The sequence below is a fragment of the Phyllostomus discolor genome, chromosome 3 (assembly GCF_004126475.2).
Source record: "Phyllostomus discolor isolate MPI-MPIP mPhyDis1 chromosome 3, mPhyDis1.pri.v3, whole genome shotgun sequence".
NCBI lineage: Eukaryota > Metazoa > Chordata > Mammalia > Chiroptera > Phyllostomidae > Phyllostomus > Phyllostomus discolor.
Genome location: NC_040905.2, coordinates 92,428,673 through 92,452,203, shown reverse-complemented (window position 1 = coordinate 92,452,203; position 23,531 = coordinate 92,428,673). Strand labels below are relative to the sequence as shown.

Here is a 23,531-nt window from a genome sequence, read left to right as displayed (position 1 = left end):
GTCACAGGTTCAATTCCCAGTCAGGGCACATGCCTGGGTTTGGGGTCGGGTTCCCAGTTGGGATGTGTGAAAAGCAACTGATTGATGTATCTCTTGCATATCCATGTTTCTTTCCCTCTCTCTCTCCCTCCTTTCCCCTCTCTCTAAAAATAAATAAATAAAATCTTTAAAAGAGAGAAAAAGGAATGCCACTCAGACTAGAGCCAGCTGAGGAGGTAACAAGTAAAGCCAGATCTAATAACATTAACACAGAATGAAGCAGAGACAAAGAGGTAGAAAAAAAATGAAACAGCACTGTAAAGTGAGAGGGGGGATAATGTGAGAAAGTCTAACACACTTCTAACCAAAGCGTCAGAGGGAAAGACAGACTGGAGGTGCAGAGACTGTATTTGAAGAGACAGTGAGAACTTTTCATAGCTAATGAAGAATATTAACCCACAGGTCTAAGGAGTCCAAAGAATCCCACCTAGACATGCACTGAGATCTTTAAAGTGGCCAGATACAAAAACACAGATCAGCTTCAAAGGGGTACTGGTGAGTCTGACTACAGACTACATCGAAATGAAAGCTGAAAGTCAGGGGAAGCATAGCGTGAATAGTATCTTCCATGTGATGACAGAAAATAACTGTCATAACCAAGATTCTAAATGCAGAGAAAATATGTTCCATGAATGAGGGTGAAGTAAAGACATTCTCAAACAACTAAAAATAGCCAGTGGCCACCAATAGACTTCTTCACTAAAGGAAGTTCTAAAGGAAATTGTTCAGGCAGAGAGAAAGTTATCTCAGATGGAAGATATGAGCTGTAAGAAGAAATGAAAAACACAGAATAAAACAATTAAAATAAAATATTGGGTTGGCCAAAAAGTTCGTTTAGTTTTTTCTGTACAATGGCTCTAGTAGTGCATCATTGTCTTGAATTTCATTCAAAACAATTTTGATAGGTTGTATTGTGACAGCTGTCATATCAGTGTGCACTAAAAAAAAGAAACTTATCAAAAATGGTGAATTTTTGTGCAGCCACTTTAATATTAAATATGCAACATTTTGGGCATATAATTCCAAGAAAAAGAAAAATATAACTGAAATGTAAGAAAAGATGTAAGCTGTGTACGGAGACGGTGCTGTGATTGATTGAACGTGTCAAAAGTAGTTTCCGAAGTTTCTTGGTACTATTATTTTGGCCAAATAACTCTTTGCTGTGGGGCTGTCTGATGCTTTGGAAGGTGTTCAGTCGCACCCCTGGGCTCTACCCACTAGAAGCCAACAGTGGGAGATGGCCGACATGCTCAAAATATTCAAATCAACCAAATTATTGGTGAAAATAAAAACTGTGTTTTTTATTTTACGGAAAAAAAAAACATACAGACTTTTTGGCCAACCTAATATCTTATAGGATTTAAAAAGAAAAAAGAACCAAGAGTACACTACACGGCGGTGACACGTAAGCTGAGAAGGAGCGGAGTTAGAATGTTGTTCGGTCACCATGCCATACAGGAGACTGACAAAGACACAAACTTTAGACCTTGATAAGCTAAACATGCATTTTGTCATTATTAGATAGCATACCAAAAAATAAAATATAAGAGCAGAGACTGTTTTACTCTCCCACTGGCAACTAGAGAAAAATGGAATGAGAAAAAATAATCCAACAGAAGACACGGTGAGAGAAACAGAAACGGGCGGGAAAAGGGCACAAGTAAGATGGAGACGTAAATCTGAACACATCACGCATTCGAGTAGATGTAGGTGGAGCACATGCACAGTAGAAAGACAAAGACCGCCGTCTTCACCAAATCAACGATAAAATCCAACTAATTGCTATTTACAAGTGATATTTTTGAGACATATGAATGTAGAAAAGTGAAAAAAAAAGGACGGAAAAAGACACACCAGGCAAATGCTAACAAAAAGGAGAGAGACCTAAGCTCTACGTAGTGTTTAGGGATACAACAGAGAGTTCTCCAGTACCCAGCGGGGAGGTCTGGGGACAACTCGCAGCCTTGTTCCGTTGAACCGGCCTTGTGACTAGGCAAAGCCGCTTCCCTCTCCGGGCCTGTAGCCCCTCGTCTGTAATGGGCAGACAGGACCACACAGCTGCTAACATGTTGTGAGTGCACAGATGCAGGTGAGAGTTTGAAGGAAAGGGCTCAAGTCGCAGTCCCCCACTGCAAGAGGAGGTGAAGGCCAAGGGACACACTGAAATCAACTTGGAGATTCCTTCAAAATGCACATCACCTCCCACCCATACACATACTCATTGGGTATCAGAATCTAGAGGCATCCTGATGCATGCATAAGAACAAACACTCTTTCCAATTGATTCTCATGTTGTCACCTTCCTCCTCCCTCGGCCCAGGGCACTGAGAATCCCGACACTGAAAAGAAAAAGCCCCAGCACTGAGAAGTGGGAATGCTAGTTCTCAGTGTGCGGTGACCCAACAGGACCAGTTTAAAAAGGAGTGGGAACTGCGGCAGTGTCACTGCCGAGGGAATCCCAGTGCCTGGAGGACGTTGTGACACAGGGTTCCGTTGGCAGAAGCAGCTCCCAGGCCCTGGAACTTCTCTACAGCTTCCAGGGACCCCTGGTAAGACCTCAGGTATCATGGTACTATTTGGGGGCACCCTTGACCCCTCCCTGATGCTGAGAGAAATCCTAAACAAGTTGGAAGAGATGAATCTGTTCCCTTCCCTAGTCCGTGTTCTGCGGCCTCCGGGGAAGACGAAGGAGGCCTGAGCAGCCCCTGCGCAAATCTCCAAACTCACCCACATCCTGCTCATGTCACTCAGTTCGTTTTTGTATCTCAGAGAGTCCTTCAGGACCTGGGGAGGAAAGAGAGCAGCCTATGAGACGAGAGGACACAGGTGACGGCACAGGATGGGTCTCAGGTGGGCTGGAGAGGCTGCTCAGAGAGACGACCCCACCTTTAACCAGCAACCAAAAGGCCAGAGGAAAGGGGCAGCTGCTCCGCTCAGTGTGGGAGTGGACAGCGGCCTCTGTGGCCCAGGCCATCACATGTTCCCCACGTGGGCCCCTGGCCCTCTGGCCACTCCCTGTAGCCCCAGGAACTCACGTTCGCATGTCCATCTCGCAGGAGTTTGTGGAACACGTGGCAGAACTTCCAGCAGAGCACGGCGTTGCTGGACAGGGGCAGCCGGTTGACGACAGACCAAAAGGTCTGCGCCCCCTTCTCATGGTGGGTGCCCAGTATGCATGGTGAGGGAGGGTCAGGGAAAACAAAGGCACCAGCCCTGCCTCAGGCACCCAGCCAGTCAAGCCTGCAACAGGCTTCTGTGGAGGGTTGTGTAATTGTTTGGGGCAGTGGCCCTACCTAGGAGGGGACACTGCTTATAACTAAGATGCCACAGATCTGTACATTTATCGGGCAATTTTTTGACAGATGGCAATGAACTGACTCATCCCAATCAAGTACATTTTGTTAGATCATTTTCCCAGAGATGGAAACGTCTCTTAGGAGGGATGTCTCTTGGGAAGGGGCCCCGGTACGCCTTTCGTGGGCAGAGAATGTGGTCAGTAGCACCCGACTCCTCTCCACGGGGCACTCCGCTCTTCCGCTGAAAGCAGCAGGCTTTGTGTACAATGCCTTTTCCCTAAACTCAAACTGATTCTGATACCCCAACTCTTCCGTAAACCTTCCTGGCCTCGTCCAAGGGTGCCTTCGTCTCCTAACAATCTGAACTCCCTGTGTGTGGAATCCTGGGGCCACTTCTTCCCCAGATTCGACTCCAAACGGCACCCACTGCCCAGGGACCGCCCGCCACGGTGTGTGTGTCGTAACTGCCCACCTGGCCCCACGTGCCTCTGAGTCAGCGCCCCAGACCTCTGTGAACAGTGAAGCCTCTTCGGGGCAAGCAGAGGGCGCCCACATTTCTGTTGTCACTGTCTGTTTAAACAGGCCTCACACACCCAGGAACTGGGCATCATCAACCCCAAGGGCAGCTCTTTGCTTCCAAGGTTAGGTTCTTTATCGAGGCTCACGTGCCATTTAGGGCAGAAAGTTGTGCCTCAGGCCATAAACTATGTGACTCACCCAGACGCACGTTGTTTTTCTTCTGAGCTAGAAGTTACCATAAAGTTGCTTCCCTGGCCTGAAATCTGCATTTTGAGAGGGTGGGCCTGAACATAGACTTTTGGGTCTGGGACCTGAAATCAGCTTTTGGTCTTGCATTTCTGAAATAGCTTATGTTTTCACCTAAAGCTCAGCCCCTTGGACTAGAAAAGAGCCAAGAAGAGAGACGGTGGCACCCTCCCCTCTCGTGCGATGACCTCGCTCACACTGACTGGAGCCCCTCTCCCCGAGGGCAGTGTGCCAGAACAGAGGCCGGAGCAGGTGTGCGCTAGCTGGACACTCTGACTTCGAGAGAGGCAAGAAGACTTTTCTGGCCTTCCTTGACTGTATAAGCCTTTTAATGTCCCTATTATGTACCAGGCGCTGTAAAAGGCACTCAGGGGTATAAAGAAAAATAAGACTCAGTCCCCAGCCTCTAGAAGTGGTGGGGGCTACTAGGGGGACAACCTGTTCACCAGTTAGGTGCCTGGGTTAAATGAATGTCTGACAGTATTTCTAAAGTCAAAGGCATTCGGGTGACTGATGCTCTTTAAAAGAATACAGAAAGAATAAATGTTTTGTGATAATCATTAACTGGTCTTTACAACTCTACTGTAAGGAGTTGATCTTTTCAGCATTTATCTACCACTTGAAAACTGAGAATCAGCCCTGGCTGATGTAGCTCAGTGGATTGAGAACCAAAGGGTCACAGGTTCAATTCCCTGTCAGGGCACATGCCTGGGTTGTGGGCCAGGTCCCCAGTAAGGGGCACATGAGAGGCAACCACACATTGATGTTTCTAATCCCTCTCTTTCTCTCCCTCACCCTCTCTCTAAAAGATAAATAAATAAAATCATAAAAGAAAAGAGAGAGGCACAGAATATTAAGAGCTGGAACATAAGACCTTTGAAATCTTCTTCAACCAGCCCTCTCATCTGACAGACAAGGGAACTAAGTCCAGAGGGAGCCAGAGAGCTCCAGAGGCGGGATCCTGGACCCTTCCTCCAGTACCTCTTCTTCGCCCCAGGTGGCCCCCTGGTCCTCTGCCCCATCCGGAGGAGCACACTGGCCTATGACAACTATCTCTCTCTTACTTCATATCTTGCGTCAGACTGATCACAAATCCTTACCAGGTAATGGCAAGGATTAGGACTGGGTAATTCTGAGAAAAATCAAGTGGGTTCAGTAAAGCAAAGGGACTGTCTCCCTGGGAATAAAGGGGCCAGGTGGAGCTGGCCCACTGTCGAGCAGGCTTCTGGGGTACCAGGGAGCGGCTCTACAGCCCCCACCCCACGGCAAAGCTCTGACTCCACACGGAGCATCTTCCCACTGAAGACAAGCTGTTTTCCCTCCTCTGAAGCGCAGTGCATGCTGTGAGCAACCCTTCCTGCGGGCCTGCCCGTTCTGGACATGTAACCTAGGGGGTTTCCTCCAGGGGCTGAGGTGGGTTGGCGTCAACACACACTGTTCAGGACCGACTGGCTGTGGTGCGGCTGCCAGGGCGAGCCCAGGCAAGAAGGAGCTGCCCATCCCAGGCGGAAGCCCAGCCTCTACTCGCCCTGACGGGTGTCCTGCTCCACCCCGGGCACACACACAGATCAAGGTTCAACCCCACTGGCAGCCTCTCCTTTGACTTTGGGGGATTCCGCCTTCCAGCTCCTGGACTCTGTACCTCAGGGGCAGATTCCCAGGGATCCCCCAGCCACAGTGCTGCCTGCACTTCTCTCCAAAGCCACAGACCCATGACAGTGCTCATCTGGGGCACTGCCAACTCAGCGCTGAAAACCTCAGAGTGACTGGTTCCCTAAACCTCCTTGAGGCCCCTGTCTTCTCCCCTTCTGGGTTAGGGTGAACTCTGTGTTGGCGTAAGGCCAACCACGGAAGCTGAGACATTTGTTTTGCTTCTGTGCTCAGAAAAGATTATCATGTCCCCAAAGGGGTGGCCAGGGTGGCCCTACAGGCAAAGTGGGGGACCTGGAGTGACTTTATGGCACAGGTGGAAACCCCTCTGGCAGCCCCGGCTAGATGGCTCCAAGGGTTGCAGCGTCGTCCTGTACGCCAAAGAGACTGCAGGTTCGATTCCCAGTTGGGGAGTGTACAGGAGGCAACCAATTAATGTTTCTCTCCCTCTCTCTCCCTAAAATCAATAAACATATCCTCCAGTGAGGATTTTTTTTTAAGAAAAAAGAAAGAAGAAAATCCCTCTGATGTCCTGAGGAAGCATCCCCAAAGAAAGGACTTGGCAGCCCGGAGAGCTGAAGTCCTAGGAGGGGAGTGGGATCTCTGTAAGCTTGAAGGACTGGGCTCGACGGCCACACTGGCGCCTTCCACCCTGATGGGCCTTGGTCTCTGGGGCCAGCTGCTGCCAACCGACACTGCTCAACCCTGTGGGGGCCTGGCCTGCGTGGGGGTTCCCCTTCCTGCAGCTGAGCAAGGACACTTCACCCTGACCTCAGTCCCCACAATTTGACCCCCCTCAGGCTTGGTCTTCAAGCAACATCCAAAAGGATATTTCTGGCGTGTTTTTCCTTTACAGCCACTTCCTGCGTATTAATGGCCTTATTGATGCTGACGGTCTGAAAAACAAGAGGGAGGGGAAGGGAAAGGGAGGATGAGATGAATAAGCTTCAGAGAGTGGCCCAGACCCTCCCAGAGGCCGCACCCCTTTCTCCCCCTCCAGTGACTCCTCTCCCCTTCTCTGCAGACCCTTCTGCCCCGCTGTCCCAGTGCTTGGCCCCCAGGGGAGGGGGGGCAGAGGTGGGCAGTGCTCCCAGGCCAGCTGGCCCAGACTGTCCTAAGGCAGTGGGCTGTGCTGCCTGGCATTGGCTGTGCCCAGCTGCTGCGCCCGCCTGCCACTCTTCACTTGGCACAACAACATGGCAATTAAAGCCCGCACAAAGGGATGCTTTTTCATCCCCCAGGGAAACATTATTTCTCTGGGAGGAGGAGGAAGCAGCGCTGAGATCAGGGAGTGACTGTGGCCCAAAGACCATCCAGCCACCCCTCACCACCAGAGCCTTCCCCCGAGCCTCCTTCCCTCGCTGGCCCAGGCCACTCTGCTCTCGTTTCCCCACTCTCCCGCACTTTGCAGCACCTAACCAAATCCCTTTTTATTTCCTTACTTACATCGAAGGACATTAAAAATATGTACTCTTTTCCCGTTATTTTAAAAAGCAGTTCTTTTTAATTTAGCAAAGCACATATACATATGAATAGAACTACAGAAACACACACAGGATCGTATCACACAGGCTGTTTTTATAAGTATAGGTTTCTCCTGTTTGTGTTTTGCTCTGCTTCCCTTCCACAAACATCCCTGTACCCCAACTCACGTCAATAACCTGTTGTGCACCCCCAACACACTCACCTCCCCACACTGAAGGGGTTAATTTTGCCATGGTTCTACAAAAACCAAACTGCCACATACAGACTTTTTTTCACTGTGTTTTTCTCGCTTGAAAAGATCTCATGAAAAATTCACCAAGTGCAATGGCGAAACTCTAGTTCATTCTTTAAAAAGACAACATCATATTCCATGGTGTGGGTGGATGTGGTTTATACAAGCTTTCCCATGTTGGACGGCAATTTATTTTCAGTTTTTTTAATCACTGTAAACTATTTTAGTAAACATCCTTGTATATATATACTTATTAATTGATGTTTTTATTTCCAAGGGATAGAGTTCTAGGAGTGAGATTACTAGGTCAATTTTTTTTAAACTTTTCATTATGAAAAAGTCCAAACACAGATACGTATGAAGACTAGTATAATAGGCCCTCATATCATAAGGCCCCAGAACCAACCATCACAAACTTTTAGCCAAACATGCTTCTTTATGGACGAGGGGTTGTGAAGATTTTGTGTGCCAATATTTTAGGTGCTGCAGGTTCAACTCTGCTGCTGTAGCACAAAAGCAGCCTCAGTGATACTAAAAAAAATGTAACTGAATGAGTGCGGCTGTGTTCCAATAAAACTTCATTTAAAACCCAGGTGGCGGTCAGGATTTGGCTGTGCCTGTAGTGTGCAGACCCTTGCTTTAAACCATCAGCCACGGACACCCTCGACCCCCCTGGATTATCTGAAGTAAATTCCCAAGTGTTATGCCATTTTCACAGTATATATTCAGTATGACTCTCTAAGGAAAAAGGACTCTTTAAAAATATTATAAATCACACTGAAAATTGTAAGGACAATTCCTTAATAACACCAAATGTTTGTTGCTCACATTTCCCTATTGTATCAAAACAACAAAGCTTTCTTGCAGTCACTCTAATTAGGATGCAAACAAGGGTGCCATCTTGCTTTCTAAAAAGGCTCTAACAGTTCATCTTTCCACTGACAATGCACGAAAGCACCCCCACCAACAGCAGCGGTTATCGTCTCTTACCGTTTTGTTGCTCTCATGGGTGTACGACAGTGATCACTACTTTAATTTCTATTTCCTGCTCTTATATGTTATGATTGTTGACTGCCTTGCATAGTTAAGTATGTCCATCTTATCTTTTATAACTTCTCTGTTTATTTAACGTTTCTTCTACCCCTTATATTTTCTTTTAAGTGTTTTATTGTTTGCTTTTTCATATTTGAGTCTTTACCTGGAAAAAATACATACATACATATGTACAGGTACTTATGACGAGGTCTGTCCAGAAAAAGTCCAGCCATTATTAATAAGAGAACAATTTGCACAACATCGATGTAACCTGGCAGCCAAGGAGAGTGGACTGGAGTGTGCATGCGTGAGCAGTGAAGACCTCACTGTACTAGCCAGTGGGGGCAGTAGATGCTGCTGAGTGAGCACAGCTAATCTGTGGCCAGTATATTCAAAATGACTGAGTGAGTAGAGCAATGAATCTGCATCAAATTTTGCATTAAGCTTGAACATTCCTCCACAGAAACTATTCAGATGATTCAGAAGGCCACAGCTATGGGCAACTGGTGATTGGCAGGTTCATCACGACAATGTGCCTACTCATGCATCACATCTCAAGCAGAGGTTTTGGTGAAACATCAAACCACTCAGGTGACTCAGCCCCCCAACAGCCCAGAGTTAGCATCCTCTGACTTCTGGCTTTTCCCAAAACTAAAATCATCTTTGAAAGGGAAGAGATTTCAGATTGTTGATGAGATTCAGGAAAATATGATAGGGCACCTGATGGCAACTGCAAGAACTGTGTGAGGTCCCAAGGTGCCTACTTCAAAGGGGACTGAGATGTCATTGTCCTATGTACAGCGTTTTTTTGTATCTTGTATCTTCTTCAGTAAATGTCTCTATCTTTCATATTACATGACTGGATACCTTCTGGACAGACCTCATATGTGTGTGTGTGTGTGTATACAGTATAAGTTATTTCTAGGCTTTACTTAGATATGTTTTTATATCTGGTTTATACAATGTTTGGATGTGTTAAGCCCACTTTTCCATGTTTTTTTCTCCCTACCAGGTTCAACTATTTAACAGCACAAGCTCTGTTGTGGGTTGAATTGTGTCCCCGCCCCCAAAAAGATATGTTCGAGTCCAAATCTCCCAGTGCCTACGAAAGTGACCTCATTCGGAAGCAGGGCTTCTGCAGGTGTAACTGGTTGAGATGAGGTCATACTGGGTCAGGGTGGGCCCTAAATCCAATATGACTGATGTCCTCATAAGAATATGTGAATACAAAATAATGTTGAATGCAAACTTTTATTGTAAAGTGAAATAATAATAATTTTGAAAAAAGCCACGAGAAGATGGAGGCAGAGGTTTGAGTGATGTGTTTACAAGCCGAGGAACACCAAGGAGGACCGCAACCACCAGGAGCGAGGAGAGGCACGGAAGGATGCTTCCCGGAGCCTTCGGAGGGGGCGTGGCCTTGTTTTCACTGATTTTGGACTTCTAGCCTCCTAACTGTGAGAACAAATTTTTGTGTTTTTTTAACTTTTTAAAAATATATTTTACTGATTATGCTATTACAGTTGTCCCATTTCCCCCCCTCACTCCCCTCCACCCTGAACACCCCCTCCCACCCACATTCCCCCCCTTTAGTTCATGTCCATGTGTCATACTTATGAGTTCTTTAGCTTCTACATTTCCCGTACTATTCTTACCCTCCCCCTGTCTATTTTCTACCTACCATCTATGCTACTTATTCTCTGTACCTTTTCCCCCTCTCTCCCCCTCCCACTCCCCTGTTGCTAACCCTCCACATGATCTCCATTTCTGTGATTCTGTTCCTGTTCTAGTTCTTTGCTTAGTTTGTTTTTGTTTTTGTTTTAGGTGTGGTTGTTAATAATTGTGAGTTTGCTGTCATTTTACTGTACATGTTTTTTATCTTCTTTTTCTTAGATAACTCCCTTCAACATTTCATATAATAAGGGCTTGGTGATGGGGAACTCCTTTAACTTGACCTTACCTGACAAGAACTTTATCTGCCCTTCCATTCTAAATGAAAGCTTTGCTGGATAGAGCAATCCCAGATGCAGGTCCCTGCCCTTCATGATTTGGAATACTCCTTTCCAGCCTCTTCTTGCCTGTAAGGTCTCTTTTGAGAAATCAGCTGACAGTCTGATGGGAACTCCTTTGTAGGTAACTCTCTTCTTTTGTCTTGCTGCTTTTAAGATTCTCTCCTTATCTTTAATCTTGGCTAATGTAATTATGATGTGCCTTGGTGTGTTCCTCCTTGGGTCCAACTTCTTTGGGACTCTCTGAGCTTCCTGGACTTCCTGGAAGTCTATTTCCTTTGCCAGTATGGGGAAGTTCTCCTTTATTATTTGTTCAAATAACTTTTCCACTTGTTGCTCTTCCTCTTCCCCTTCTGGTACCCCTATAATTCGGATACTGGAACATTTAAAGATGTCCTGGAGGTTCCTAAGCCTCTCATTTTTCTGAATTCTTATTTCTTCCTTCTTTTCTGATTGGATGTTTTTCTTCCTTCTGGTCTGCTCCATTGATTTGAGTCCCAGTTTCCTTTCCATCACTATTGGTTCCCTGTACATTTTCCTTTATTTCGCTTGGTGTAGCCTTCATTTTTCCATCTAATTTGGGACCCAATTCAACTAGCTCTGTGAGCATCCTGATTACTAGTGTTTTGAACTGTGCATATGACACGCTATCTCCTCATCACTTAGTTGTATTTTTTCTGGAGCTTTGAGCTGTTCTTTCATTTGGGCCATTTTTTTTTTTGTCTTGATACACCTGTTAGTAGTGAGGGGCAGAGTCTTAGGTGTTCACCAGGGTGGGGCAACCCATGGTGTTATGTTGGGGAGGGGTCTGGGAGGCAACAATGGCGCTTGCTCCACTCTCTGGTGACTTTCGGTCACTTCCCCCAATTCCCCCAAGCAAACTGGGCCCTCTGGTGCTGATTCCCATGTGGGTGGGCTTGTGTATGTTCTAGGACCCTGTGGGTTTCTCCAATGGACTCTCCTGTGAGGCTGGGAGTCTCTCCCGGCACCTCAGTCCCCACAGGTGTTTTCAATTGGTGATTTGAGGCTTTATTTCCCTGCACTGGGACCCAGGGTTGGGCCGTCAGACTCACTCCCCAGTTTCGCCTGGTTTATCTGCACGTGAATATGTGACCGCTGGTCTGTCAGCCGCCTTGCGCGCCCCCCCCACAATCCGCCACCTCGCTGCATCTGCCCACCGTTGTTCCGTGCGCCCGGGTTCCGCCAGCCTCAGCTTTGCTGCGACTCCTCTCCGCCCGGCAGCCTGACTCCGCCCCCCTTACCAGTCTGGATGAAGGTGTCTACTTTAACTCCTTGGTTGTCGGACTTCCGTACAGTTCGATTTTCTGTCAGTACTGGTTGTTTTTTGTTTTTAAATTGTTGTTGTCCTTATTTTGGTTGTGCGAGGAGGCACAGTGTATCTACCTACACCTCCATCTTGGCCGGAACTCACATTTTTGTTGTTTTAAACCACCCAATTTGTGGTGACTTGTTATGGCAGCCCCAGGAGACTAATACGGCATCCTTTTCCCACGAGACTGGGTCCTCCTGAGGACGAGGAGAGTGCAGATGCTTCCTTCCCTCTTCCCTCCAGCACACAACATGGGGCTCTGCTGAGAAGGAATCTTATATGAGAGATGCCACAGGAGAGAAGTAAATCATTTATTCCCCAGACATCTCTCAGTGAAGCAGTCCATGTATGCTATGGAGGCCGAGAGCTTCCAGCTTCCCCTTAACAAATCCTTCCTTGGGCCCTGTGTCTCAGCATCTGCTTCCAGGCCCATCCCAGGCCGTTCGCTTTCCTTCAGATTTCCTCAGGTACTTACGGCGGTTTAAATCATGTTTCTCCTGGCTGCAGATGCAGCTCTAGGCAAAGTCACCACCTCTGCTGAGCCCTTAAAGGTTGCCTGCATTCCATAAGAAAGTATAAGGGACATAAACATGTAAAATGACAAGAGACCCAAATCCACTCCGGTGCTGAACTGGATGATGTGGTCAAGTTCTAGTGGGGCTGGTAGAGACACCAGTACAGGCAGAGAGGAAGAAGAGAAAACCCATGTTAGTAGAATATTCTAGAAATGTGGTCAGAGCCTTGAGGGAGGACCTGTGATGGGTGAAATTTACATTTATTCCACAAATATTTGTTTATATTAATCAACTCAAGTGCCCAAGCTTGTGGTCATTTTGGCCTTGCTTGCAAAAAAAAAAAATCCTGAAAATTTCTTTAAGCAATAGGACACCCTGACTTTGTATCTATAGACTGTGTGTGTGTGGCTGTAAACTGGAAGTGTTCTGTGTTCTAAATGTTTAAGGAGGGAGAATCCCCTTGAAATGGTGAAGCCGCTCAGGAAAGACTTCTCAGGGGAAGAAAGGAGTAACTTGTCTTGGGTGCCGTCCCCTGCAATGTACCTACTTCTTGTATTTGTGCTGTGTGCAAACTCAGGGGCACTTAGGAGCACACAGAGAGGCTAAGCTGCTTGCCCAAGGTCATACCATTCACTTCCAACTTGGCCAACTGGATCTGCAAGCAGAGTCCTGAACCATGGAGGGGCTTACAGGCGCTGGGGATAGGTCAGGCACAGGGAGGACAGGCTCCCGGCAGAGGAAGCACAACAAGGAACGGCAGAACGGAAAGGCCTGGAGCAGGCAGGCAGGTTTGGCTGGAGGGCGGCATCTATACGAGGGAGGAAGGAGGATGAAGCCAGAAGGTGCTGTGGTGCTGGATGTGGAAAGCCAGTGGGCCTCGAATGGGCAGGAAAAGACAGAAGCAGCTGGAGGAAGACTGACCAGCAGCAGTGTGAGAGCTGGGGCAAAGGAGGATGGGGCCAGGAGGGAAGGAGCTGAGGGAGAAAGCTGTTAATAGCAGACATGTGAAAAAGTAAAGGCTTCAACCAAAATGACAAGTGAAAATGTTAAGAACCCTGTAGAAGGTAGGAGCTCCCATTCACAGGGGATGCAGCAGAAGGGCGCATCCAAGGTGCTGCAGAGGTTTTGAACCTACACAAGTGGGTTCCAGAATAGAAGCAGGGCACGGAGACTTCGTAAGCAAAGGACAATGAGGCTGGGAAGACCTGGGGTGAGAAACGGTCATTTTAAAAAGAATGAGGAACTGAACCAGCAGTAGCAGTGGTTGTAACTATCAAGGTAACGGCAGCTGATGAGTGCGTGCTACCAGGCTCTGTGCTAATTAAACATTTTGTATGAATTATCTCGTTAAGGCCTTGTAACTCTACATCCTATGAGTAGGCGAGCATTACTACTAATCAGCTCCATTTTACAAATACAGAAACCAAGGCTTAGAAAGGCGAACAAACTGCCCGAGGCCAGTCCACCAGCCAGTGTGGAGCTGGGACTGAGACCGGCAGTGCGGGCCTATGACTCGGGCACCTGGTCACGTCCCCACACTAGACACGTTCCTCCACTCCACGCAAACAGAACCAGAACCTGAACGGTTCCCCCGGGCTGGAAAATAGGTTAAACTTCACAAGATGCAATGCAGTAGGTACAAAGGAAATCTCCTACATTTAGGTCTAAACTCAGTGGCACAGGGTGAAGAAGCCTCAAAGCAGCGCTTGTGAAAACAGTTTAGGTGTTTTATTTGGCTGCTAACCTGATATAAGCTACATTTTGATATGGCTGATCAAAATGCAAGCCTGAGATCTTATGAATTAAAAGGAGCATAGTGTTCAGAAGGCGGGGCGGGGAGAGTTCCAATGCACTGTGCAGATCAATTCCCAAGTAAAAACTCTATTTTGTTTTAGGCTCCTTAAAGGAAAACTGACAAACGAGACCACTTGGAAAAGAAAGTGACCTAGGCTGGGATGCATGCAGGACCTGAAGAAAACTTAGAGGAGTATCAGTCTTCTGAAAGGTGGTCATGTGGGAAAGGATTCGCTCCAGAGGATCAAACCTCAACCAATTAGTACAACTACAGGCGGGCCATTTCTGGATAAACTTAAAGGTGCCCACGAAAGATTTCCTCGTTGTTAGAAGCATATAGGTAACAAGGGGCACCGACCCATAGGTAACAGGGGGCACCGACCGGCACCTTCACCGAGCTCTCACTTAGCTGTTAAGGAGTAGTTACTTTTATACAGTCCTAAAATCACATTCAGCCCTTTGAAGGCAACCGTGAGGCTGATGTGGCCCCTGGTGAAAATGAGTTTGACACCCCTGATTATAGGCAGAAGTGAGGCAACCTCTCCTCAGGGTTATTGTGGAAAAGAAGGATTGGCTCGGGCGGGATCAGATGACTTCTAGGTTCCTTCCCATGTTTAGACTCTGTAAAGGCCCTCAGGCGATGGAGGGCTTTGGATATCGGCAAGAAATTGTGACCTCATGGATACTAGGGAGCCACAGAAGGCTCTTGAGCAGGGGAGGGCCTTAATACAAATACCCTTCATCCCCCCGAGTTTGAGGAGTTGCTGCTTCAGTGCCCTGATGAAAGAAGGAACAACTTCCATGTGGACATCCAGAGTCACAGTCCCCAGCACGAGTTCAGGACGCTAAGAAAGCGTAGCACTGGTCTATGCAACAAAGTTTCCTCCCAAACCAACAGCTACGAGTCATTGGCAAGTCCTGCCTGCCCTTGTGAGGTCTGCCCCAGACCCCTTTCTTGCATGTCTGGCAGGCTCACAGGAACACCCACTTACTGCAGCCAATGTGCCCAAAGTTCTCCAACCAACACCTCCCCGAGCAGAGCCCCCAGGAGGCAGCGTCCAGCCTGCGACGGCAGGCCCACTGCCCGGTTTCTGCGGCAAGGCTTTCTGGGCTCAGGGGCAGGGCTGAGCCTCAGCATTCGGGGCTCGTAGGGGCAAGCTGTGGGTCCTCCAGGGCCCTCGGAATGCCAGGCACAGGGACGTTTCCAGGCAGAAGTTCTGGGCTACGGCAAGTTTCCTCTCCTTATGCAATACTCAGTGCCTGGGATTCCGCCCCCGTGGGACAGGCTCTTCCACGCCCTCCTTCATTCCAAATCCCTGCCCGTCTTCCCAGCGCAGACCAGATGTCACCTTCCTTTGGACTTGCCAGGCTACTCTGTCCAGTAGCCATTGTTTCTTTTTTCTTGAATTCCTATTTCTCTTCATGAGTTTGACACTTAATATGTTACATTGTCTTACCTCAGAGCAAAGTCCTGAGGGCAAGGACACTGCCTTCTTCCCTTGAGGGCCCACAGTTGCTAAGGCAGGGCATAGAGTCTTGATAAATCATTCAAGACTGCTTGCTCCCCCCACCCCGCTCTGTAGAGTACCCGGTACATGATTCACGGTCTCTTGAGGAAATCTGCTTCCTCTCTCTTCCCTCCCAGACTCTCTCTGAAGAAAATAATTGGGTTCTGGACTGGGCAATGCCTGGGGGCCCTGCCAGGGCAGAGGGTGGGAAGTTCAGGGCTCAATCTCTCACCTCCGGCCTAGGTTAGAGAACGTCCTCTGAGAATAGGCTGCTTTTCCAGATTTCCCTTGAGTCACACGGGACCTAAGACCACGCAGTGTCCCCCTGAAAGAGCAGCATTGTACACCACTTCCTGACCCAGCTGGCCCTTGTGTCCCAAGCTGGTTCCGGAGAGCCAATTATCAGCAGGCACCACAGGAAGGGTGGCTTTCTCCCAGCCTCCCCCCCCGCCCCCCGCCCCACTCCATCTCCATCCTCTGCTCCCTCAGCCAGGCTGCAGCCAACGAAAACCCTAGGGCCTTCCTTGCTTCTGCGGGGAGCAGCGCCTGGGCCTGGCCTGTGGGGTCCAGCTGGACACTGTCCGCTCACGCACACAGCTCTTGGCAGAGGCCCAGCACGTGGGCTGCCAGGGCCGAGCTGGTTCGGAAAGGCCCCTTGGGCAAAGGCTCCACAGCAGGGGCAGGAGCAGATGATGTGCCCGAGTAGGGGAGCCGGGTCCTGGGGCAAAGGATGGAGGGGCCTGCGGTCCAGACCAAGTCAAGGAACTCTGAGACCAGGCAGGGCAGAGGGGAAAGAAGAAAGATAGAAGGGAGATGAGAGAAATGAAAAGACCAGGGGGAAAGGAGGCTTTTCTCAGCAAAGGCGTCAGTGGCTACCACCAACGGCCTCGACAATGATTGCCCACCGAGGGGGCCGAGTGCTGGCAGCCAGCATTGCCTTACGGCGTCCCTCACCTGCTCAGGTTCAGAAGCTTGAGGTAAACAGATAAGGGAGAGGGTCCTGTCAACACCTGCAGTTTGGTCTCGGCTCTCCTCCTGCCACCCCAGCCTGCATTCCTGCAAAGGCTTCCAGAGGCCATGAGGCAGGCTCAGCCAACACAGGGCTGGAAGAATCTTTTTTCCCAAGCGCCTAATCCTGAGACACAGGGGAGAAAAGGACCCTCTGGGGAGTCGACTCTGGGGAGGAACAAGGATGGCAATGAGGGAGGGTGGGGCGAGATTCGGGAAGAGGCTAACTCGAAAGGCTGCCGCAGCACGTCACAGTAAACATGGGGACAGCTTAATTTCACGACCAGGACCCCAAACCTGGGTGAGGATGACAGAGTTCAGAAGCAAGTTGAGATTCATGAGCTTCAGGGGAAGGGACAAGCAAGGCACAAGACTGGGTGCCTTCAGCACATTGTAAGACGTCTCTGGCCTTGGCTGTGAGACTTAGGTGCTGGTGCCCGACAGCTAGTCTTTGTAATTCTCTTCATCAGAAATAATAATAACCGAGCAGTCACGGTTGGTGTCGACGGGTTAGCGGCAGCAGCAGCAGAGCCTCTGCCTCCTACTGGCCACTGAACTCGGGCATTTGCTTCTGGTCCTCCCTGTGGCTCTAGAGGGCAGGGATCAACCCCCTATTCTCTGAGTCGAGTTGCCCGAAGTAGCAGAGGCAGCGGCAGGTGGAGCCAGGGTTCAAACCCAGGTCCCCGTCCTCACATTGGCTGCCTTCAGTGACTCCCAGCAGGCTGGCACACTAGCCAACACCATCCCCCCGTCTGCCTTGCTTCCTAACCTGTGACGCTGGGCCCCAGATCGCCATCTACTTATGTTCGTTCCTTAGGGATCTCAGCCAGGCCCTTGGTTTGAACGCTTAACTTCTGCCAGCATGCCCACCTGCCCACTTAATCCTCCCCCATTCTCCTTAGAAGCCATCCTTGACTGTGGCCTTTGCTTCAATGCTCCCATCCAACCCATCAGTAATGCTGTCCTTCCCATTCCCAAGCCCCTGTGCTTCTCCTCATCTCTGCCTCCACTCAAGCCCAAACCACTGTGTCCCCAGTGGGCCACTGAAACAGCCTCCCAAATGGACTGGCCCTCCGCCAGCTTCTCTCCACCCAGCAGTCAGAGTGATCTTTGTAAGCCACTCATGAGGTCACACCACCTGCTCCGAGCCCCCACCACATTCTCCCTCCTACTCATTATGCCCGACCACACGGGCTGCCTCTTTTTTCACTTTTTCTGTCTCTGACGCTCCTTATGCCCTGAAGAGTCTTCCCCCATTCTTTGCTAGATTTTCCTCCTTCTTCAAGCTGTTCAAACACCACCTCCTAGGCAACCTCTCTACTCCAGAGCATCCCTCCGTCCCACGCCCTGCGCTATCTCCATCACAACTCACAACCACCCCGGTTGTTCCTGCGGAGGCCCTCATCACGCCCTGAGACTCCCGTGCTTGTTCAGGTGCTCATTTTTGGCCTCCCGCTAGGCAGTGAGCTCTGGGAGGGCAGGGCCGTGCTCTCAGCCGCGCACACCGTGCCTGGCACGCGATGGGCAGGGACAGAGGAGGGCCTGCTCTGCTCAGCCCTCTCCACACAGACGTCCTTGGTACCTGGTCTGCTCCGCCCTCCTGTCTGTCTCGTCCTTCCTCAAGTCATATTTCTTTCCCTTTCCAGTTGAAAATCTTACTGAGGTTGAAGTATAAGCTACCCTAACTGATGCTATCCAGCTACTGTTTTCTTTTTTTAAAAAATTATTTTATTGTTGTTCAATTACAGTTGTCTGCATTTACCCCCCCACTACTCCCCTGCCCGCCAGCCACACCTGCCTCCCTCCCTTGCTTCCACCCCCCACCTTGGTTTTGTCCATGTGTCCTTTATAGTAGTTCCTGAAAACCCTTTCCCCCATTATCCCCTCCCACCTGCCCTCTGGTTACTCTCAGATTGTTCTTAATTCCAGTGTCTCTGGCTATATTTTGCTTGCTTTTTTTCTTTTGTTGATTAGGTTCCAGTTAAAGGTGAGATCATATGGTATTTGTCCTTCACTGCCTGGCTTATTAGCATAATCCAGCTATTATTTCTTACACTTCTTTTATACCTAGTAGGCTCCATATAATTAAATACTTTGACTTATTTGCATGTTTTTATAAAAGGTATTTGCTATGAACTAAATTGTGTGCCCCTCAAACTGATACGTTGAAGCCCTATCCCCAGTGTGATGGTATTTGGCAATGGGGCCTTTGGGAGGTGGCACTTAGGGTTAGGTTCAAATGAGGTCATGAGGATGGGGCCCTCACGACGAGATTAGTGCCCTTATAAAAAGAGACACCAGAAAGTGCTTACTTTCTCTTTTTCTTCACAAGGAGGTGGCTGTCCAAAAGTCACAAACATATAAATTAGCCAGCACCTTGACCTTGAAATTCTCAGCCTCCACAGCTGTGAAAAATAAATTCCTGTTGTTTAAGCCACCCAGCCTACAGTGTTTCATTATGGAAGCCTGAACAGACTAGGATAGTACTTTTTTTTCCTTTTAGTATTCTGTGTGCCTTATCTGCTTCATAAGCTGGGGACTAGTGAAATTAGGATCACATCTCCTGCTACCCCCACTCTAGAGCCCCCAACCACCCTCTGGCTTCTGGATAGGTGGTTATTAACCGAACTGAGTCACACTGTTTTCAAAGCGTTCAGCAAAAAGGAAGGCACTATATTGCAGTCTGACAACCTGGAGGAGAAGATGGAATAAGAAAGTCGAGAAGATTAAAAAACGCCAATAACTTCTGCAACCAGCACGGTGTTTAATCCTGTGTGGGGAGGAGGGTAGTCAGGACAGCGAAGCGTCTGGAACCGCTGAAGAAATAAGAACGTTCAAAGTGGAAAACACTGGTGGGAGCAACCAAAGTGCCCGCCCACACAGAATGGGTGGACACACAAAACATGGCGCACTCACACAGCGCAGCGCCGTTCAGGCCGCAAGGAAGGAACTTGTGCCACATGCCACAGCACGGGTGAATCTTGAGGACATTATGCAAAGTGCAATAAGTTGGATACAAAAGGAGGGAAGGGTGGGCAGGCTGGAATGGGAACGGAGGGCAGAAAATTGTACTTGAACAATGATTAAAATAAAATTTAAAAAGAAGTTAGACACAAAAGGATATATACTATTTGTTTCCACTAACACAAGACACCTAGAACAGTCAAACTTACAGAGACAGAGGGGGCACGGTGGGTACCAGGAGCAGGGAGGACGGGGAGTGGAGAGCTGCTGTTTAATGGGTGCAGAGCCTCAGGTCGGGAAAATGAAAAAGGCCTGGGGATGGGCAGGGGTGACTGACTACATGAACAATGCGAGTGTAAATGCCACTTAGAAGTGGTAAAGTGGTAAATTTTATGGTGCATATATTTTACCACATCCACACACAAAAAAGAGTAAGGAACTGATACGTGTGACAACATGGATAAAGCTAAAAAATATAACGCTAAGTGAAAGAAGCTAGATTCAAAAGGCCACATACTATGTGGTTCCATTCATACGGCATTCTGGAGAAGTCAGGACTATAAGGATAAAAGACACAGATCAGTGGTTGCCAGAGTAAGGGTGATGGAGGGTGACTACAAAGGGGCAGAGGGAATTTTGGGGGGTGATGGACCTACTTCGAATTTTGACTATAATTGTATATGACTTTCAAAACTCACAAAATTGCACAGTAACAATGGGCAACAGATGTTCAGTCATCAGAGGAGTGTTTACACAAGACAGTTTTTAAGACCGCCCCCCAACCCTATGATCCCATGGTTCTGGGAGGAACGGAGAGAACTGGGAATAAGCCTGAGAAAAAGCAGTTGGCAAGGCTGGAGGGGAACCCAGCGGGGGTCAGGGTTACCTCTCTCAGCGAAGGTGTTTCAGTTTAGAGCACAGGTGGCAAACATAAGGCCTCCACCTTGTTTTATCCACCCGGCACCTTGTTTCTACCCGGCGGCAGCGCCGAGCTCTCGCTTAACTGTTAAGGAGTAGTTACATTTACACAGTCCTAAAATTACATTCAGCCCTTTGAAGGCAACCTCGGGGCTGATGTGGCCCCCAGTGAAAATGAATTTGATGCCCCTCTAAACTTTAGAGGGAGTCATCAACTGGGTCAACTGTGTGGGGAGATGAGGACTGAGAATCATCCACTGCCTATGGCAAGGACGTCGCTGGTGCCCTGGGAAGAGCTGCTCTAGGTGAATGCTGGAGGAGGCAGAAGGCTGTGTGGGGTGGGTGGGAGAGAACGAGAGGAAAGGAGTGGGAGACAGACTGGACAGAATAGGTTTCCCTTTCCTTCCAGGGCCTGGGGCTCAGTGGTGGGGCTCTCGGGACCACAAACAGCTCCTCATCTCTCTCCTTCCCTCCAGGACCTCCCACCGGTGGGTGTCTGCAGTTGGAACTGCAGCTCTACGGCGGGTCCTCCCTCCCTGGACAGGCTCAGAGAGACAAGGAGTGCAGACAAGCATGGGGTCTTTCCAGACTGGGAGCAGAGGGACTGCAAAGGCTGTGCCTTTTGCGGAGATAAATACCTATCTTTCCCTCTGTGAAAATGATCCAGGATGTTCTTTAATCCCTAGGGAAGCATTCTCCCTTACTATTAACAAGACCCCTGTCCCATCTGCCCCCTCATTACTCGTCCTAAGGCTCCTCTTATTCGGGGGGGACAAAGTGAGAGAGCTGAGCAAGCAGTCTGTGTCCTGAACCAGTCCTCCGTACACTCTCTGAGAGGCATTCCAGGTCACTCGTGCTGTCATGCACACCTCATACTCTGGTTTTTCTCGGCCACCACACTGGAAGACACCCCCTCCCCCACCAGCTCCATATCCCCACAACTCTACAGAACTTTTACTACAGATGCCGAATCACACCGTTTGGCAAGGGGACGGCTGCTTATAGGAAGGTGGACCCCGTCTTGATCCCTCCTGACCTGGAGAAGAAGCCAGCTAGCTCAGTCCCTCTGCCCTCAGTTATTACAGCTGCTCAGCCAGGTCATCCCGTCACATCCTCAAGCAGAGATCATCCCCCTGCACATTTGTCCCACCTGAAAACCCATGCCCATGTCACCCACGGACTTGAGCAGCCCAGCTTCTCAGGTGGGCCTTGCAGCCACTTTTTTCCTCCATACAGCAGCTGTCCCTCCCACACAAGAATGCCTATGACAGCCCTCAGGGTACCCAGGGAGGCCTTCAGAAGGCCCTCGGAGGATAAGACACTTAGACACCAGTTGTCATGGAAAAGAAGCCAGCCCCTCTCCCCTCTCCTCCACCTGCAGGGGGCCGTGGCTTCAGAAAGCACACGCTCCCTTGCAGTTCTGCTTTTCTTTTCACAGAGGAAGGCTTGGTTTTGCCTTCCTAGGAACCGAAACTGCAATGCCAAGTACAGGCCTTGCACTGAGAACTCACTAGGGTCACTTTCTGGGCAAGTCACTCTGCCCAGCAAAGTCAGGCCTTAGACAGGCCTTTTGCAAGGTCCTCGCCTGCCAGATGCACAGCTGGTCGACAAGAGCTGAAACCCTGTGCTGTGTCTTTGACTAAACTTGCTCAACTTCCTCTCCTCCCCTCTACCATGTCTGCTGCCACTCTCCATCACCCAGATTTTTAACTGTGAGGTTAGTTTCGTCTCCTCTCTGCCTGACTGACAGACAGGTGGTCCTCGGGCACAGGAAGCACCCATTCTCAGGCCCGGTGCCTCTCCTGGAGCCCTACTCCTGAGAGTGTCTTCCTCTGTCGAATGAGTGAGGCAGGAGGCACACACTATATCCAGACAGGGCCAAGGTCTGCCCCTTCTCCCTCCCAAACATCCCTCAGATCTCTTCTTGTTCCATGGCTACAGCAAACACACTTATCTTATGTCCATATGACTGTATGATGGGCCCTTTATTTCCAGCCCCCACCACAAATAACGTTTATTAACCAGAAATAAAACAGCAAGAATAACCTTCCTCATGAGTCCTCCCAGCAGAGAAATCTAGAGTGGCTCCCGACTTTGTGAATTCCAAACCCTCCAACATTTTGGGTTGGCCAAAAGTTGTTTTTTTTTTTTTTAATAAGATGGCTCCAGTGGCACTTAGTTATTTTTAACTTCATTCAAAATAATTGTGTTAGATTGTGTTGGGACAGCTGTTATATCCAAAAAAAACACACCAAAATTGGTGAATTTTTGAGTAGCCATTTTAAAACTGAAGATGGGAGAAAATATGCAACATTTTTGGCATATTATGCTTTATTATTTCAAGAAAGGTAAAATGCAATTGAAATGCAAAAAAGAAAAAGATTTGTGCAGTGTATGGAGAAGGTGCTGTGATTGACCAAATGTATTAAAAGCAGTTTGTGAAGTTTCGTGCTGGAGATTGTTTCACTGGACAATGCTCCCTGGTTGTCGGGTAGACCAGTTGGACGTTGACGGTGATCAAATAGAGACATTGAGAATAATCAACATTCTACCACATGAGAGATGGTCAACATACTCAAAGTATCCAAACCAGTAAAGTTACTGGTGAAAATGAAAAATGGGTCTTCTTTTTTATGGCAACAACCATACAGACTTTTTGGCCAACCCAATAGCTCCAGTGTCACCCCTCTCAACCCTTCAGCTGCATTTCTCACTTCAGATGGTGGTCTTCACATTACTGTAATCCAATTTTCATGGAATGAAGTTTATAAATAAACAGAGCCCCATCCTACAGAGGGGTGGCTACATGAAGATACCTTATTTGACCCTAGCAAATAATTTTGTAATGTTAAACATTTCCAATATACAGGTTTGGCTCATTCAAATGTGTAAACACCAGGTTTGCTTAAGTAATAATGACAATAGCATTTCTCATTTTCATTTAGCCCTTTATAATATTCAAAGAGCTTTCATAAACACTGCC

General features: G+C 48.6%; 1 protein-coding gene across 6 annotated transcripts in view; it reads right to left on the bottom strand.

The window, feature by feature from the left end:
- The window catches only part of HIP1 (huntingtin interacting protein 1), a 146,409-nt gene that overhangs the window by 42,461 nt on the left and 80,417 nt on the right, over positions 1-23,531 (bottom strand). For all 6 annotated transcript variants that reach the window (XM_036020798.1, XM_028507610.2, XM_028507602.2 and 3 more), the window contains exons 2-4: positions 6,583-6,646; positions 3,075-3,217; positions 2,767-2,823 (exon numbers count right to left, since the gene is read on the bottom strand). In XM_036020798.1, coding sequence (XP_035876691.1) covers positions 2,767-2,823; positions 3,075-3,217; positions 6,583-6,646 — 264 coding nt within the window. The remainder of the gene's footprint in view (positions 1-2,766; positions 2,824-3,074; positions 3,218-6,582; positions 6,647-23,531) is intronic.